This window comes from Onychostruthus taczanowskii, unplaced genomic scaffold (assembly GCF_017590055.1).
Source record: "Onychostruthus taczanowskii isolate IOZ18803 unplaced genomic scaffold, ASM1759005v1 scaffold76, whole genome shotgun sequence".
In the NCBI taxonomy this organism is placed as follows: Eukaryota; Metazoa; Chordata; class Aves; order Passeriformes; family Passeridae; genus Onychostruthus; species Onychostruthus taczanowskii.
Genome location: NW_024505450.1, coordinates 3233395 through 3252700, shown reverse-complemented (window position 1 = coordinate 3252700; position 19306 = coordinate 3233395). Strand labels below are relative to the sequence as shown.

General features: G+C 37.4%; 1 protein-coding gene across 2 annotated transcripts in view; it reads left to right on the top strand.

Moving 5' to 3' along the window:
* The window catches only part of ELP4 (elongator acetyltransferase complex subunit 4), a 135551-nt gene that overhangs the window by 7260 nt on the left and 108985 nt on the right, over nt 1-19306 (top strand). For both annotated transcript variants that reach the window (XM_041423284.1, XM_041423285.1), the window contains exon 3: nt 9015-9136. In XM_041423284.1, coding sequence (XP_041279218.1) covers nt 9015-9136 — 122 coding nt within the window. The remainder of the gene's footprint in view (nt 1-9014; nt 9137-19306) is intronic.

Here is a 19306-nt window from a genome sequence, read left to right as displayed (position 1 = left end):
GACTGTAAATCATCACAAATGTTTTTTTTTTTTTTTAATTTGGCTGTCTGAGGAAGATGTGCAGTGCAGAACCTCTGAATCTTTTTGTTGCCAGAATCAGCTGAGAGCAAGGTGATGGAACCTGCTTTCTGTCAGGAGGTGGATGAGGGACACTGAGATGATTAAATAAATTACACCAGAATTCCCTTTGCAGACCACAGTGCAGCTCTCTGGGACCATCTCCATTGCAGCTGGGCTGTCCAGCTTTCCTTCCTGTTTGACTGAGCTGACACAAAACCAGCAGAAAAATGAAGAATCCTTGTATTAATCTCCACCCTGAAGGAGCACTTGAATCTCATAATTGAGAGCAGTGACTAGATTTCAGCCTTGCCTAGGGACAAAGCAGACTGGCACATGCCTAGGTGATTTGGGTGCTTTCAAAGGAGCTGTGCCTGTAGAGTGTTTTAAGAGCCTGCTTGTCTCTAGTGATAGAAGCTCTTCAGAGTGTGGCTTTTCAGCATTGAGATAGATAAAATATCCAGACCACAATGTTGTCATCCCTTTTAGAAAATGAATGAAAATTACTGATTAAATCTGTGTTTATTTTCCCTGTGGAAGACAACCATTGCTTGGGAAACTGGATTTGTATCTAGAGTTTTGGTTATGTATTTTGAATTTTACAATTCAAAAATTAGTCTTAACACTAAAGAGCCAAACAGTGGGATTTGGGGAAAACTTATTTGAAATCTCTTTTAGCCACTATTAGAATTTACAGCATGTTCCTTTCTGTTGGTATAGGGTTCATGTAACCTGCACTAGAGACTGAATAAAATTTTCTGTTTGCCATTGAGGAAGATAATTGCTTTCACTATGGCTTGTTGTTATTTCAAGGCTAGTCTTTATTTCTGCACTTTATCCATTAGAGACAGTTATTGATGTGCCACTGAGTCTTAGAAAATGGTGATTTTTACATAAAGTGTATAAATTAGTGTATGGTGTGGTGCAGATTAAGTAATTTGAAAAGTTGTTTGCCAGAAAAAATAACTGATGTTACCTAATGCCAACAATTTTCAGTTTGAAAGAGATTTTCAGTTTTGAAGAGCTGCAGTCTTGCTGTGGTAAAGGAAGAAGGAAAAGAAAGTTAGAACCTATTCTATTTTACATAAATCAGAGATTGTGAGGCTGGATTAATTTTGTCTTCCCATTACAATATTCACTGCCCCTTCTGGTAGACAGGCTGGGTGGCATCCAATGAATCCACTAGCAGGAAGATTGTCATTATATGGAAGAAGTGGTGCAATATTTCACTACAAGGTGTTGTGGATGTGAAAAACAGTCATGTGGATGCTAATGGCTCAATGGAAGATTTTTCCTGAGAGGATTTTTGCCTGAACTTTGTTCCTTCTGAGTGCATATCTGGCCATACACAGTGGTAGGTTTGAATTTGCTTATCTTGTGTGTTAGTTGTGTATTTGTGATCTGATCTGAAACTTAGCCTGAGAATGTCTCTTTACATCTGGAAATGAATTTTTTCCCAAATGAGACTTACCATATGTTATTTAGAAACATATAATTATATACAAAAAGCCTTAAAGCAGGAACTATATTTATTCATGACTCATTAGTCTAAAAATTTGGAGATTGATTTTTAAAGTTGGTGCAGGTAACATTGGAATGGCATTGTTGGACTATCCTGTCAGCACACCAAGAAATTCTGTCATGAGATTAGTCTAGACAAGCTTAATATTATCAGGATTGAAGCTGTCAGTGATAAACCTCCTAGGAAGATCTTTCTGTGTTGTTCTCCGAGTGTTACAAAAAGGTTAAATTCTTCCCCTTCCTTCAACGTTCTCTAAGGTGAGAATAAATTGAATTACTTTTAGCTTAGCTCCCTTTGCAAATTAAATGCTCGTCTTCATTATTTGACTCATTATCTTGGTTAATTTAACCAAATAATAGTAGATTCAGGGTATTAAAATATTTATTTGAACTGGTGTGTTCTGAAGATGTAGTAATGGCACAGGTTACTTGATAAGACTGTAAAATATTGTTTGAAATAGAAGTGTGCAAGTTTTTTGAACTCAATTCATAATAAAGAGCATTGTGATTTTCAGTTGAGCTTAATTCTATAGTATATTCTTTTGACAGTTTTAATTATATGAAAATTAGAGAGTTGAAGCACTATTCTCATGCAAGATCCTACCTACCAGAGCAGCTTGAGACTTCCTGAGGTTTGTTCATCTAACAAGAATTAGGATTTTAACTAGTACTTTAGTTTAAAAGAAATCTTGCAGTAGTGTGTCTCTAAGAAGCATTCTGATGTGGAACCCCATCAAAGCAGCTTGTTCAGTGTGGATGTGAGACCACATTTTGGTTTTATCTGAACCTGCTGCAGAAAATCAGCTTCCCAGGAGAGTCCCCCTTCTCAAAGCAAACAAGTAAAACAAGCACACTCCTTCCTCTCTCCCCTCCAGTGTACTTCAAGCTGTTGCAAGTGTGTTTTGCCAGCCCAGGAAGATATTTTGGTTTTGAATTATTTGTATTATAATAATAATTATGTATAATATATATTAATATGTAATAGTATATATAATTAATATTGCATCATACTATAGAATTAATACTATATTAATATACAATATGATAATATAGAATGATAAAGTTTTGTGGGTTTTTTTAACAATTTAAAATTGTTACTTTGTTTCTAAAGGTAAGCTTTGTTTCTGTAACACGTTCTGCACAGTGAGCACCCTCGCTGGAGGTGTCCTGGGCACCCTGTAAGAACCCATTCTTGCTTACCTTTAAAAGCCCCAGTTTTGACAAGGTCACTGACAGCTAAATGTTTAAAAGATTATCAGTAGGAGGGGTTTTGTTGGTAGCTGAGGTCAGTTATTAAAAGTTAAAGTTCTCTGGTGAAAAGCAGGTCTGTACTTGCACATTCTAAGCCTTGAAGCAGTTTCAGCTACTTTAATTAGCTACTTTTATTTTTGTTAGGGATGCAATTTAACCTGACTGGTAAGAGCTCTCTTCACTTGTCAATATAACTGAATTTATCATATTTTTAAAGCTGAAAAAGATAATCCCAAGAGAGGTTCAAAACAGTGATTTGCTAAATATAATTCTACAAAATACCAGTTAGCAGAATTCACCTTCCTGAAGTATGGCTAAATGCCAAATATTGTAACTTATGTGTTTGACAACTCTGGTGTGGCATGTGCTAATTAAATGCAAGTGACACAAAGTATATCCCCTCAAGCTTAGTAAACGTGGACATTAGAAAAGTATCTTTAAATGGAATTTGAGATTATTAAAATAATCTCATTTTATAACCTGCAGCAATTTAGAGAGATGTTTCATAGCTGGAGAATGACACACCTTAGGTCACAGGACCACAATGTAGAGCCATCTATCTGGTAAAAAAATTATCAATACTGATAGGCTATGACAGGCTTTTGGCAGCTTTAGGGCAACCTGTCTAGACTTTGTAGAGAGAAAAAAAAATAAGCCATCTGTACATTACATTGTTGCAGGCTTATTCTTTCCTCTTACAGCTCTCGTCATTTTGAGCAATTATACTACAAATGACCACTGGAGTTTTTCAAAGACCTTCATGCTGCTTAATATAGTCACGTTTGAAAGTCAGGTATTATAAATAGAGTATTTACAGGTATGATATTTGTTACCTTATGGTGGATTTTGTTCCTTATTTTTTATTAAAAATTTTTAAATAAAAAAGTTCCTGACTTTTTATTTGTCTTCCTGGTCTAGTCCTTATTCTGCATCCCTCTCCTGGAACATGAATGCCTCTGTGCAGAGGGAGTTTTTCCTTAAAGTCACATGATTACGTATCAATAATTCTGCAATTACATTTGTTTCCTTAATTTTTAAATAAATTCTATTTTTACAGTGCCTCACGCATATCTGCTCTCTTTTGTTTTCTGTGCCCTAGATAAAAGCCTAAAGATTCTATACCTAATTCTACAAGCCATGAATTTCTTTGATTTGTAGCTACAGACAGGTGTGGAGCAATGTCTCTTACGTATTTGGTAGCCTGTTGGAACCCTGGTTGCTGAGAATTTCAGACTTTCTGTGCTGGCAGGCACTGACCCCCAAGAGAACACTGCATTGACCTATGACTGTAGAAAAGACTTCCAAAACTGAGTGATAAAAGTGATATTGTAAGTGTGTAGTTTAAATAGAATTGTGTAATATTGCACAGTGGAAAACTTAACGTTTTAGAATATAGTCATACATATAAAACAAGATAGAAATTTTAGGGTGGGGTCTGGTCCTTCACCTTCTCCATGGGTTTGAGTGGTTTTGTGTAATTAGATTAAAAAGTCCACATTGCACATGTGTAGTTCGTTATTGGTTAAAAGTAAAAATAATTTAAGTGTCATTTCGTAATTGGACAGTTTATCCTTAAAAGACCTCGGTGAGAGAGAGAGAGCGGTACAGCTCCATTTTTATTTTGTTAGAGTGAAGTACTGTAGAACTCACAGTTTGTGAGACTGTAATATAAATGAGAACTAAGAAACATCTGAGTCCCAACAAGAAATTAATTTAATTTAGTCCCAACCCTAAAAAAACACAAGCCAAGACTCCCCAGTAGCCTATACAGTGCAGTGCTGAAAATACCCCTAAATTGACCCTAGGAAGACCCTAGGAATTGGTCTTTATCCTTAGTGTTCAGCTACAAGGTTATATGCTGGAATTCCCTGTGATCATAGTGACAGTCCTGCTCCTTCTCCGGTGACTGTTTCAGCCAGGAAAGCACGCTCATGTGGAAAGAGACCCATGGATAGCCATCACAACAGACTGTTTTATTTATGTCCTTATCTGTAGGATCAGAGGAGCTTTTGTCCTGGAGACAATACGCATAACTTGTAGGTAAATCATCTCTTTTCCTTGTACAGTTTCACACTTCACTAGTTACTCACCTGCTGCTTAGCCGGAGAGCACTCTTTGTTCCAAAAGAATCAGAAGCTGCACAGTGCCGTGGGACTTGGGACTGCACCCAGAAAAGAGGCTGCAGCTGCAAGAGTCTGGTTTGTTTATGTGCCTTGGTAGCTGGAAGTGAAGCTCACAATGAAGGGCCAGAGGCTGAGACTAAAGATTTGGGCCAGGCTTGTCCTAGGTATTGACTAAAATTATCTGAAGTGTTAGTTTCTACGTGTCCCGAGTGAAGGTAGTTCTCTACGTGTCCCGAGTGAAGGTAGTTCTTTTGGGTGTGGAGGAGTTTGAAAAGATAAAGGTAACAGTTGAAAATTTATCCTAGCCATTCACATGCTAAGTCCAAGCATTCTCAGGAAAGCATTTCATTCTGGGATTCTATGAAAGTGATCAGTGAGCTGCTGAAGTACCTGTGCTAAGTGATTTGTTTGTTTATTTACAAGAAGGAAGCTGTACTCCTTTGGTTTAGAATAGTAACGTAACTATTGAAGCCAGGGTACAATGGATGCTATCAGAAAAGCCCCATATGGATGCACTTTAGATCTTTTGAATAACACAAAAGTTTAGTGACCTAGAAATGAATCAATAAAAAGCATCCTCTATCTGACAAATTGAAGAACTGAGGGATTCTTACAGAAGCATTGACTTTAACAATTCCAGGTACACTGTAAAGGCTTTCTGAGACATCTAATCCTCAGAGTACTGTAGGAGACTGTGAGGTGGTTTATATTTAGATCACTTTCCAATTCTTAATTTAATTTTTTTACTGCAAGTTTACTCTTATGAAAATCAATTTAAGAAGAAAGGAAAGGCTTATGTTAAAATGATGTGTCCTTAACACTGCATGTGTTTTTAATTTGCTAACTTGAACATTCCTTGTTGTTTTGCATGATATGTTTTGGAAGGGTATGGCAGTGTAAGAGCCTCTCTAGCCCTGATATATTACAAATTAATCAGCGAGTCAACAAAATGAATTGATTGTCAATAAGTCAGTTAAAAGCTTTATATCCCTGCTCTTTGTTGCTTTATTTCTACAATATGTTTTCAACATTTCAGCATTTCAAGTAAAATTTGAGAAAAATTCTTAGCTATTACAGCTGAATTTCTTCTTAGCTTAGTTAAATAATCACCAACATATTGTGTGATTTCTTGTACGTATCCATGGTTTATGGAGTTTCTCTGTGATATTTGGCACAAGGAATTGAGTTTCTTGTGCCATTCTTTACTTTCTAAGGAATAATTGATATTAAAAATGGTGATCCAGAAAGACTGTCTGTATAGTTGTACACACAGACTGAAGCCGTAGAGCACTTGGACTAAACGAGATATTTTCTTATATTCCATTAAACGTCAGTTAAGTACATATCAACTCAGTGTTTCTGTGCCTCAGATGGTGAAGAAGGTGAACTTTAACCTGTAGTTAAAATTGAGAACCCAACATTTTTCATCCAGCAATGATGAAGTAAATGTTGCAGCTGAGGATCCTTCCAGAGTGCCTGACGAGTGTTCTTTTTCCCTTTTGTTCAAAAGGGAGAGAGATCTAACAAAATTGTCTCCCTCCAGTGACATCTGCCACAGTGATGTGATTACAGGGGGGCCTTGGTGGCTTCTTTCAGGTACCTCAGACAATTCAAAACAGAAAATTTAGAGCTCATGCTGCCACTTTCGAGAGGTCTTTGCTTCTTAAATTGAGAGCTTCATAATTGGAGATTAGCACATGGAAATCAATATAGTGTGAATAATATATTGCTGATGATAAAGCAGTAAGAACAACTAGAGAGAGCCAAGGTTTGAGGAGGCAAGAGCTGTCAGTGGTCTGGACTCCAGTTACAAGGGACACTTATTCAGCACAAGGGTTTTATTTCCCTCTTGAAACAGTTTAAGATTTAAGCAGGCTACAAAGACTATTTACAGAATATGACAATAATACTTCTTCAAAACTTAGGTAGTGTCCATTCTGCCTTTTGTTTCTGCAATGGGAGTGTTCCAGTTCTAGCTGATTGAGCCTTGACTCATACCTGGCTCTACATCCTCAGTCTCATCACTGAGTTAACAGGAAAACAGTTCTTCAGTAACACTATTATGACTTTATAAGGATGCAAGAATAAACTGTATCTAATATTTAAGTAAAACCTCCAAATTCTCAAGTAAATTGCAGTTTGGAAATCCATCCTGATGAAATTTTGACAAGGAACCCAGTAGTGTCACCAGTAAGATTTTGTCAGTCCTGTGCTTTTTGTGATTCATAACTGTCCATATTTGTTAGAAGACCTTTATTAAAAAAAAAAAAAAAAAAGCAGTGTGTTATTGCAAGTACATTGAAGGCTAATATGGCCTCCTAAGCAGGTCAACATTATCAAAGGTAAGTTCTGTTAATGCAATCTAAGTTCTTAAAACCCTGAGACTCTACAGCAAACTGCAGAGTGGCTAGTACTATTGGTAAGTGTTGTAATTATTGTATTCCCTTTGGCTTATTTGGATATGCAGTGTTATGTAATTTCCTGTCTTAGTGACTGGATTATGAAACATTTTTCTCTGTTTTGAGCTACTGCTTTAGAGTAAATTCTAGTGACTCTACTACCCCAAGTACTGAATTTAAAAGTGAAATTCAAAAAAGCACGAAAAAAATTCTTTTTTGCTTAATATCCCATGGAGGTTGGGGAATATCTCTTGGAGAACTGGGTTTTTTCCAGTAGTTTTGAACACTTGTGGTTTGAATTTCTTGTTAATCTAAACACTGAGAGTATCAGTACACATGCAAGATGTTAGGAGTGCAGCAGTGCAACAGTACTTTCCTGTGATTTGTTTCCTAAGTTTGCCCATTGCTATTAGTTTTCTTTTTTCTTTATGGATATGCACTTTCCTTTTCTCCGTCATTCCATTGATTCATTTTGATTGTTGTACATGTCAACGATAGAGTATTTTTATTTTCCTCCTTACTGTTTTTTGCAAGTTGGATATGGATGACAACATTTTCATTTTCTCTCTTTGTTACTGGTTTTTTATTTTTAATTTTACTATTTCACATGTGTAGTTAGGGAATATTTTCCAAGTCACACAATGAATAGACTGAGTTTTGTTTGCTCTGTATAAAGAAATATCTCTGTATTTTTCTGCCTCAACATCCCTGTGTGTTGTCTTCCAGCTGCCAGATTGAGTTGCAAAAGTGAAACCTAATGTAGCATATTTACTTTTCTCTCAAAAAATATAAAAAGCATTAACAGTGCTATTGTTGGTACTTCCTACAAATAAAGAACATCAGAGATGGTTCAGATTTCAGTTGTTTTGCACACATCCACTTCTCATACCTTGAAGTTATGCTGAGTTTTAATTGTATGAGTTCATTAAGACATCGTATTTCTGGTAATTCCTGCCACTTAACTTGCACCAGGGAAGCTGAAGGAAATGCTGCCCTTTCTGATGTCAGAGTTTGTATTTTCATTTCAGTGGGCCAGTACTCACAATGTCTGCTAACAAATATTGTCTCACTGCTTAAACTGCAAATTCATGAGTATTTTGAATTTCTTCTGATTTTGCTCTGGTTAGGTTTCAGAAAAAGCGTTGCTAATTGTTTGGTTTCTTCAGTATATCCAATTGGTTTTTGTAGCTTTGGAATAAATGCAGATATAAGAATGTCTCTATTCTGAATGTTACCCCTGTATAGGTTTAGCATGCCAAATATGGCTGAATTTTGAAAAGCATCAGGTAACAAATATTTGAAGCAAGTATTTAAGCACTAAGAATATAAATATTAACATAGTTCTCAATTAAGGAAATTCCATTAATCCATAAATTCAGCCATCTTAGTTGATACTGATGGGAAGTCTTGTAAGGAGGCTGTATCCCATCCATATCTTAGAATCAAATGCCTGATTGAGGACTCTTCCTCTGGCTTGAAAATTTTGAAATGCAGTATTATCAAGCATTATTTTAAAAGTTTTGGAGTCCTGTTTTACCTTTGATCTCTGTTGTAAATTCTATACTCCAGGAGATAGACCCAAAGAGACCTTTTACAGTGTTGTGAACCTATAGGTGGGCAATTTATCTAACAAAACAAAATCCAACCATTTTTGTTTTCACAGAGGAGGATAAATATGGCCTTTACTCCAATTTGTTGTTCAAGTATTTTCTCGCAGAGGGAATTGTCTGTGGACATGACCTGTTTGTTGCTTCTGCCAAAGAGCATCCTGACAACATTTTGAAGGTAAATAAGACTCATTGCTTTTGATAAGTAAAGCTGTAATGTCTTGATGAATTAAATGCATTTTAAAGTGTATATATTGTATAGCAACAAATGAATTAATCTTGGTGATTCGTAAGAATGTGTTGGGAAGTACAGGAGTATTTACACTAGCCAGATTTGGGAATTAAATTCTGGTCTCTACATCCCATCTATGGACAGTGGAGTTAGATCCTCCCAAGGCCAAATCAGGCTTGGAACCTGTTTATTCTTTATTTTATTTCTTTATTCCACTGGCTTCGTGGAGTGGTTTCAGAAAACCCAACTGCTTACAGTTTACTCCTGCCCAGGAGGAAGAGTAGTTAAGCTTCTTGCAGTATTTTGTGGTAGAAACAGTGTACAGTTTGTGTGGATATTTATTGTAGTTTCCTGTAGAAAATAAAAACATCGTTGAACATCTTTACAATTTCCTTTACACTTACATTTCATTCTGACTCTTTTTTGTGCTAGGGAACTTGGTCAGCTTTGGATCAGGTCATACAGAAAGGATCCCTCCAGACTTCAGTGGACTCCCAATCAAACACTGATAGTTTCTGTCATGAGAAAATTGGATAAGGGAAAAAGGCTGATCAACAGTGCAGAAAGTGCTGGAGTGTGAGGATAATCTTACAAAATTTCATTAAATATTTTATGTCTTTCTGAGGCTGCGTTTTCCTAATATCAGAAGTAACATATAATTTCCTGATTACTTCTGCATCAAGTGAAGTCTGGCTATTTCCTTAAGTGTCTTCAGAGACTATTTCTGGACAAAATGATTACTCTTCTGTTTTCCTACCTAGGGATGGTAAATTCTATGCCTTCCCTCTTGAACATTATCTTCAGTATTCAGGAAAAAGTATATTCTTAATGAAATAAAACTGTTGTGGTTGTGAAAAATCAGTTTTTTAATGCTCCTAAACCTAAAAAAGGTTCTTTTAAGGGTAAAATTTTTTCTCACTTGTGGTTTAGAATAAAGGTTAAACAAACAGGTTAAAATTTGATTTTCAAGTACAAATTACACAGGAATGTGCTATATTTTTTAATTAAATGGTTTTAAATAATGATAATCAACTCCTAATGATACAACATGATTGTTGCGGTTGTTTTTCTCATTGAGATTTAATTATCCAAATTAGTATTTTTATTGCATTACATTAAATTTTCTTAAAATGGAGTGGCTAATGTACATTCTATTTCTCTTTCATGCACTTTTGAATCAGTTTTTCAGAGCCTGTCGTGTTTTTCCTGGCTCCTTTACGCCTTTATGTGATAACCAGCAGACATTGTTACATACGTCTGCCGTACACCTTGTACCACTTTGAGTTTGGGCTCAGTTAGTTTGCTGTGCCTTACTCAGCTCTGTTGTCTGATATGGAATAATTTTCCTTCTTAATTTCCAGGGGTAGACACTAGGCAGGAATGCTGCATTCCTCTGTTGTAACTCCATGGTGGTGCTGCTATAGGAGACTATAAATGGAAGGACATTGTTGCTGTATAAACATAATCTTGTTTTGATTTCTGCCTCCCTTTGTGCCCTTGGGTATCCAACAATATTCTTGTCTGTGCTGTTTACTCTCACCTTGGCTGTTCAACACTTCCTTTGTTTAGCAGACAAGGCACAGCAGAGTTAATTTATCTGATTTGTGCTGTGTCAGTGAAGTAACCTTTACCTTCAGGTGCTTCAAGAAGATCTCTCCTGTCGTAAAAATGAGCTGCTTGGGATTTGGATGACTCCACAAAGTTGGGATTTTAATATAGTCTATCTGACCATTGAATAACATGGCGCTTCATTTAATGAGATTAGTAATTAATTGATTTTCAGTATCTGATGAGACTGTATTCTTTACTGGATAGGTAATACAGACATGGCAGATATCAACCTGAATTACACCTTATGCTTGGGTTTTACTTTGTAAAATTAATGTATGGATTCAATACATTCCACAGCCAGTATCTAATTAGCTGGGATGTTTCATAAAGGCAGTTCATTAACTGTCCATAGTGTGTCCATATTAAATGTCCATATGGTCTGGTCAGTCTATTTGCATGTTCAGCTCTCTGCTGAGATGCCATAATTGCCCTATTCCAATTTTGTCATGTGATTGGAAGTTTCTTGAACCTATAACCAAGACAAATATTGCTGGTAGTAGGAAGGGGAAAAGACATTCTTATAGACCATAATTATCTTGAAATTGTGTATAACTAAAAGACAGGCAGAGGATAAAAAGCCCTGATCAGCTGCCTAAGATATATTATATTACTACCCACCAATTTATCCATCATCCTTTGAAAATATATTCATGCCTTTTGTAGTCAAAGCTCCTTCAGGAAACTGGCATTAAGATGTAATGCTGAAAAATTATACACCTCTGGTAAAACCTAAAGAACTATATACATACTGGGTTTTAGAAAGTATTTTAACATTGGAGGGCATTTCTGTTCACTCTGTAATCTTCAAAAAAAGGCAACTTTTACTCTAAGGGCATAAGTACTGGGAATGTATATAATATAAGAAATTATATGGTAACTTCTGTGACTGATCATAAAATAAAACTGCTTGCATTGGTAAATGGAAAATTTATTTAATAGTAAAATTACTTCAGGTTTGGGATTAAAATTCTACAACTGCCTAAACTGCCTATAAAATAATTTTTTACCTTTATTCCTGATTATTTTATTTAGGTTGGGAAGTAGAACTGATTCTCACAAGTTTTAATGAGAAGAGATGGCTTATTTATAGCTTACCTTGACAATAAAGATTGCTCTGTTAAGTTGCTTTTGCTGTGGAGCCTGTGCAAAGTGGGATGGAGGACACCAAGCTGCCACCACCACACTCTGTGTGCAGCCTCTGGAGGGCAGGGATGCCATCCAGGGGGACACTGCCAGCCTGGAGAGGCTCAGGAGAACCTCATGGAGCTCAGCAGGGCCAAGAGCAAGGCCCTGCACCTGGACTGGGGCAATCCCCAGCACAGACACAGGCTGAGCTGAGAATGGATGGAGAAGAGCCCTGAGGAGAAGGGATGGGGGTGCTGGAAGCTCAGCAGGAGCTGGCAGTGAGCAGTGGCAGCCCAGAAAGCCAAAGGTGCCCTGGGCTGCAGGCAGAGCCCCGCGGGCAGCAGGGCAGGGAGGGGATCCTGCCCCTCTGCTCTGCCCTGGGGATCCCAGCTGGAGCTCTGCATCCAGCCCTGCGCTCCCCAGCAGTGAAAGGGCACAGACCTGCTGGCCTGAGCCAGGGCAGCCCAACAGGGGCTCAGGGGCTGGGGCACGTCTGCTGTGCAGGCAGGCTGAGAACTGGGCTGTTCAGCCTGGAGAGGAGAAGGCGCTGGGGAACCTTCCAGCAGCTTTCCAGTGCCTGAAGGGGTTAGGAGGGAGCGGCAGAGGGACTTTTCACAAGGGCAGTGCAGTGACAGAGCTAGGGGAAATGACTTCAAATTGACAGAGGGCAGGCTTAAATTGGATTCTTCTCTGTGAAGGTGCTGAGGGCCTGGCACAGGGTGCCCAGAAAAGAACCTTGTGGCTGCTCCATCCCTGGAAGTGTCCAAGGCCAGGCTGGATGGAGCTCTGAGGAACCTCCTAGTGGAAGGTGTCCCTGTCCATGTCAGCAGGGTTGGAATGGGATGATCTTTAATGTCCCTTCCTACACACAACATTCTGTGATTCTAGGATTTGTCTTGTAAGGAAGACTTACAGCTCATTTTTGTTCTGGAAAACAAGCCAGCATCCCCTGGAGCACTGCATTTAACCTGTGGCACCCTGGCCAGTGTTGGATCAGTGACCTTTCCATGTGGCACCTGAAAGCCTGAGGTGGAAGAGTGAGAGCTCCAGAACTGCTTTCTAGAACTGTCTGCTCATCTCTTGTGGAAAACTTTGATTATTGCCTTTCAATGGAATTTTGGTTTCCAAGTGGGAATTTTATTACATTATTAAATATGTAATATTTAATAATATGCAGAAGCATATTATTAAATATTACATATTTAATAATATGCTTCTGCACTCAGCTGAGATTGCCTTTTGGAGGTTCTCATATTTTAATTTTATATTTGCTTAAGTATGTAATTTGGAGAAGACTAGAAAAGTTCTACCTTCAACAAACAGGGCAGGCCTGAAGAACAGAAAATGCTCATTTACTCTTTTCCCACTGAAAAAGTGAAAGCAGGAAGAACCTAGCAAAATGAACTTCTATTATTTTAATCTCTTTTTATTATTATTAATTTAAAAAACAACAATAAAAACCACAGGGCTGCTGTATTATGGTGTGTGCAAACAATGCCTTGAAAGAAAACATAGCCATGTGCATGGACTTTTTTTACTTCAGCAAAGTACATTCAGCCATGATGCTTATATTTTTTACCTCATGGGTATGATCTTAAACGATTGTTTTCTCAAAAGGAAAGATGCAAACCTGGAAGAAATTACCAGGCTGGTGGCCAGGGCTGTCTGTTTTCAGAAAGTAATTCTAATTATTTGCTGTCTCTTTGCTGTCTGGTGTTGGGAGAGAAGCTATGTATCAATGCTAGAGGTGTTTTTTAAGTCATTTGACATTTTTAGATGCTCATAAATTAAAAGTATAATACCTCAAAAAGTAAAAATGCAAGTGTAAATAGGGCTACATTCCTATTCTTTTTTTCTAAATATATTTTCAAAATGCAGGAATTTGCTGCAGTGATTCAGTTGCTGCATGCTGTTAAATGGTGTCACTTAGTACACAGAAATGCAATTACAGTTGTAGCAGAAAGGAACTTTCCTGCTACCTACCTACTACCTGAAGTCTTGTGCTAGCACAAAGATAAGGGTTGGGCCTGGCAGATGAGTTGAAAAATTTAATTTCTATACTGGGTAGCTCTTGCTCATCTGTTTGTTTTTCTTACTTGCATGATGGGTAAATCTCTTTTACATTTTTCATTGTTAAAATGGAAATATTTAATTATATTGTAACGTACAGCTTTCTCTGTTATGAACTGTGTTATAGTCTTGACATAGAAGTTGTAGAGGTGTGAAAGAGACACTTGAAAAAAAAAAGTCTTCTGTTTAAAAAGAATTAAATCTTCTTAAGCAGTACCCTCTCTGGAAACTCTAAAGCACAAAGCTTCATCTTTGTCAAAAGTTCAGACCAATCTAATAAAAAGACTTTCTAGAACCAAAGAAAATGAATGTTTGGCTCAAATTTCTGACTTATCTGCCAATCCTTGTCTCTTCATTAAGGAAATTTCCTTTCTCATCCTCATTCTGAACTTAGAGGTTTTTTAAGCACACATCTCACTTGTAGGCACTCAGTTGGTGGTGACTGGGGCTGGGGCTGATCCCTAATTGATCCCTAATTGGCTCCAGCTGTGCAGCACAGGTGAATGCTATTGAAGGTGAGGAGCCATGGAGTGCCCAGGGGTGCTGCCCAATCCCACAGGGAGCAGAGGGCACACAGCTGCACTGCATCAACAGCAGGGCACAAAAGGGGCTGAAGGACAAGAAAGGCAGAGCTTTGCAGCCTCCTGAAGTGCCAGGTGTTGCTCTGCATGGGCTGAGGCCTTCTGGAATTGTGTGGGGACTCTCCATGCCTTGTGGCCATCTGAACTGTGACACTTACTTGGCCTTTAAAATGTGTCATAAAAGTGATAAAATCTAAATGTCTAGGTTTCAATGTCCACAAATAGCTGTTTAACAAATCTGGTTGGTAACTTTGTAGAGTTGCTTTGCTCAGTTAATGAGCTCTTGCTTCCAGTGCTCATCTCTGAAGATTTTCAGGAATAATGGTGTTATCGTTAACTCTGTTTGGGCTCGGCCTGTGCATTATGCACTGCAGCAGGATTTACAGAGTTTGGGACAAGGACACTCAGTTCCTTCCCACAATTTTCCTTTCTCATTCTCTGCTGTATTTATCTGTCACATACTTAAGCATTCATGAGCTGGTTCAGAAAAATATGAAATTTTTTAAAAATTTTCTAATTGTTTGATAGCCATTCCTGGGTTTGAATGTTGTGAAATGCTGCCATAGTGCAAGGGAGATGCAGCAAAAGAGTTCTGTGACTTCAGTGTGGGGTTTACCTCTGTCTATGTGGAGTACAGACTATATTCTCATGGCTTGAAAATATATCACTTAGAATACTTGCAATTGGCTTTTCTTGTTTCCTAAAATAGAGGAATATTGCTTTCTGTTTCTTTTCACACAATTCTTGTTTATCCTGGGCTGGCACCCATCAGGCCTTTCTGAATGTCAAGGAAAAATTTTTGTAGACCAGCCTTACCTGGGGATGGAAATAAGTTGTTGTATAAGAGCTGCTGAAAGAAGAACAATTGGTATCCATTCATTTATGGTCTTCAACAATACACCTTGTATCCACAAGTATTTACAATCAAAATAGAATCCTCCCCGCCTTTTGGGAGTAGGACCCTTTAAACTGATATTTATATAATACATTGTTGAAAAGAAAATATTTACCTTTCCTGACTTACCATCTGGTGTCCTTTAAATACTAAAAATTAACATGATGAAAAGGAGTCTTAAATTCATGTGAGTTTTAGTATTTTTTTTAATTTTTATTTCGGTATTATCCATTTAGTATTTTTTAATTTCATGTTTTTCATCGTACTTGTGACAATAACTGCACTTCAAAATAGCTGCATAAACCCGTGTGAAAAGCGTATTTATTGATACATACATAGATAATGTTTTAAATTCTTAAGTACTTTGAGTTATACAGTTATTGAAACCCATAAGGATCAAAGGATTTTATATAAGAGGGATTTCACATACAGCTTGGATTATGTTGCTAAATAATAGCACAGTAGTACTTCTTTAGAATTGTAAAATAGCTTAGAGAGGAGTATGATGCCTATAGTTGGTGTAATGCATTGGTAATTAAGAGGGTGTGAGGTTAAGCTTCATTAACTGCTGTGGGATTGTATCTTGGATTTTATTATCCCCCAGAGAACACAAGAAGTGAGAGAGGTCAAACTGTTAGAATCTGATTTTGCTTCGTGCATCTGCCAAAACAGGGCAGGCTCAGTGATGTGGCAGCAAACCCAGAAGGACCTGGACTGCAGCAGGTACAGCTCATCCACCAGTTTATTACAAAGATAAAAGGTTTATTACTGAAATAAATTATCCCATCTTTGCAGTAAAACCTTCATAGCTTGGTTTGCAGGAAACCAAATTATTTTAATTGCTTTGTCATTTACTGTGACCGCTTCAGAAAACTGGTTTTTCCTCCCAAACTTTTTTTTTTTAAATTTTAAAACTGCAACAAGCTTCTTTCTCTCCAGCCCAACTGCCCTTAATAACTTTAGCACTTGTCTGCCTTTTGTGTGTTCATGCTGCAAAGCAAAGACTTGTATTTTAGTTGACCCCAAGAAATGCTATATGGGTTTTTGTTTGTTTTTGGTTTTTTGGTTTGTTGTTGTTGTTGTTTTTTTTGTTTTTTTGTTTTTTTTTTTTTATTTTATTTTAACTAATGCACTGCTACATGCTTTGGGTTTTTTTTATGTACCTTATGAAAGATTTGTCTTTTTTTAGCCTGGGAGAATGTAACAGTTCTCAGAAGTTGACAGACACACTGATGCCACAAAATTGTCAGTCCCAAAGCTTTTCCAAGCTCTGTGTTGTGGGAGCTGAGATATTTTTCAGCAAAAATAGTTTAAACAGAGAGATTATGGGCTGATAGCCCAACTCTCCTTTCCTTGGTCCATTGTTTAAATAGCACTTTGATTTCCAGATTCTGGCTTAAGTTTTGTAAATAAATTCTACATATTTTGGTAACACTGCGTTCTTCTAAAATTCTGATTTTGATTCTAAGAACATGAATCTCTTAAATCCTAAATTATGTTATTCTTGGACAGTAATGAAGCTTTTCATGGTGCTGAGAAGTTGTGAAGTACAGATCCAACCATCCAGCCTTTATTTTTGAGGATGAATCTGTGTAATGACAGATATATTTTTGAGGATACATCTGTGTAATGACAGATATGTTTTTGATATTATATTTTTTATATTCATACTGAGGTGCACTGTGTCACTCAGGCATGGTCAGGTTTGGAAACATTTTCTATCTTGAGAGAAAGAATTACATTTAATTATCAGAGTCAGAAGAGGGGAAAGCCTTTCATTCCAATTCTAGTTATTGTGAAGAATAAAAGCAGTTATGAAGAAAAGAAGAAGATTGTGGATGATTCAGTGTTTTCAGTATTGCCCGTTGTAGTGGTTTTGGTTTGTTAATTTGAGATTTTGTTAATTTTGAGGGTTTTTTTGGCTAATGTATCAAGAAGTGTGGTGAGTTTAGTGTTGGTTAATTATTAGTGTACTTACTTTTTATTGTGAGGTAGGATTAGGAGGAAGGTTAAGTAGGTTTAAAATTTTTAAAGGGTATAAAGAAAAATTTGTTAATAGTAATTAAAGAGTAATAAGAATTAGAATAACAATTTTAGACTATTTTCATTTTTTATAACTTTTTTCTTTTTATTGACAATGTAAAGAAATAAAATTTTAGTTAGTTTACTACTTTTAGAATAGTCTTTAGTTTACTTAGGGAAAGAACCCACGAAGTTCACAAAGTTCTAGTTAAAATGTTGTTGGTTTTGGTTTTTTTTTAATTAAGGAATGAGATACATTAATCAGCAAGGAAAAACAGTGACCATCTAGGTATTTTTTTGAGTCTTCAGGCAGGCTGATGAAGGCACGTTGGCTTTTAGTGAACACAGACATGCCTTCAAACAGCTCCTACATGTTCTGCCTCTTTTTCCTCTTACGGCCTGGTGTAAATGGAATTGAGGGTATCTGAAGCTGGGATAACAGTGATAAAGTTGAGATGCAAATCTGGAGGTAAAAAATCTGCTTATTATTCTTTATGTAGAGTATAAAGAGTTACAAAGTTATACTCTGATCTTGAATGGGATTGGAATTTCCCCCCCCCCCACTTTGTGCTCAAGTACATCTCGGAATGTATTTAACCAAGTTAATAAAACTGCTGGAGCTCAGGCCGTTGGTCCTCAAAATATCCAAAGGCAGAGCTCCTTCTGCAGACTGCAGCTCGTTATGTACAGAGCCTCCTCAGAGCCCATGTAGTTCACAACCCCCACATCCAGAATAATTCAGGATGTCTTTGCTTTAGAACAGCTGTTGGCATAGAAAATTGTGTGGCTGTGAAATGTGGTAGCCTCAGAAATGTCTTAAATCTCAGTGTCCCTTGCAGAGGGACAAGAACATGGCACATCTAAGAAGCATTCTTCAGCTAAGCATGGTGGTTATTAGGTGGTGGCATTTACAAAGCAGTTTAGAGTTGGTTTTGGCCTGAGAGAGTTCTTGGAGTGCTCCTGGTCCTTTCTCCTTTTCCTTGCAAGGGGCAAGACAGAATAAACCAGACCTAAGCTGAGGCATGTGCTCTTCTATTGTCAGGAGTTTTTTATTATGTCAAAATAAAAACTCTTTCTTGTGTTAGGTATTAAAACCAAGCTATATTGGAAAAAAAAATAAACAAAAAGGAAGAGAAAAATGCTGTTTCAGATGGATACTTTGATGGATTTTCATCTCTGGCAGCCAAAATCTTTTATCAGCTTCAGGTGAAACCATATTTTTTTCCTTAATCTGCTTTGTTCTCAGCAGCAGTTAGGACACACCGCAGTGCCAAATTGTGTTGCACTGATGGTGTATGTGCCTCTGATTGTTTTAGACTATGTTTTTTGGACGTCAGCAGCTGGGATTTGTGGTGCCTCCCTGCCACACAGGGCCATGGAAGAAGGTTTTGTTCTCTCACTGGAAGGCAGGAACTCTTTCTCAGTGTTACATGAGGTTATTTAAGCAGCTTGGAGAACTTCTCACCCTTTGATCTCTGTTCTTTTTTCAGCATAAATACATTTCATGTGTAAAACACACAAATTTTTGTAGTTAATGTCCCCGTCTCAAGTTTGACTTTCCCCATTACTACATGACAACAAGGAGCCAGCAGCACAAATGACAGGTGTTTGCAGTCATTCTAGGGCAAAAAAATATTAAACAGCTGTAAGAAATATTGCTCCTCTTTTCCTCTTTACCTGCAGCAAGGAGAATTGTGCAGTATGCCATTGCCTGCCTTTTGGCTTTGCAGGTGATGTGGAAGCTGCCAGTGGTGGTGTCTGACCAGGGGCGGGCTCAGGGAGTTTGATAAAATGTTTAAGCAAGATTTCATG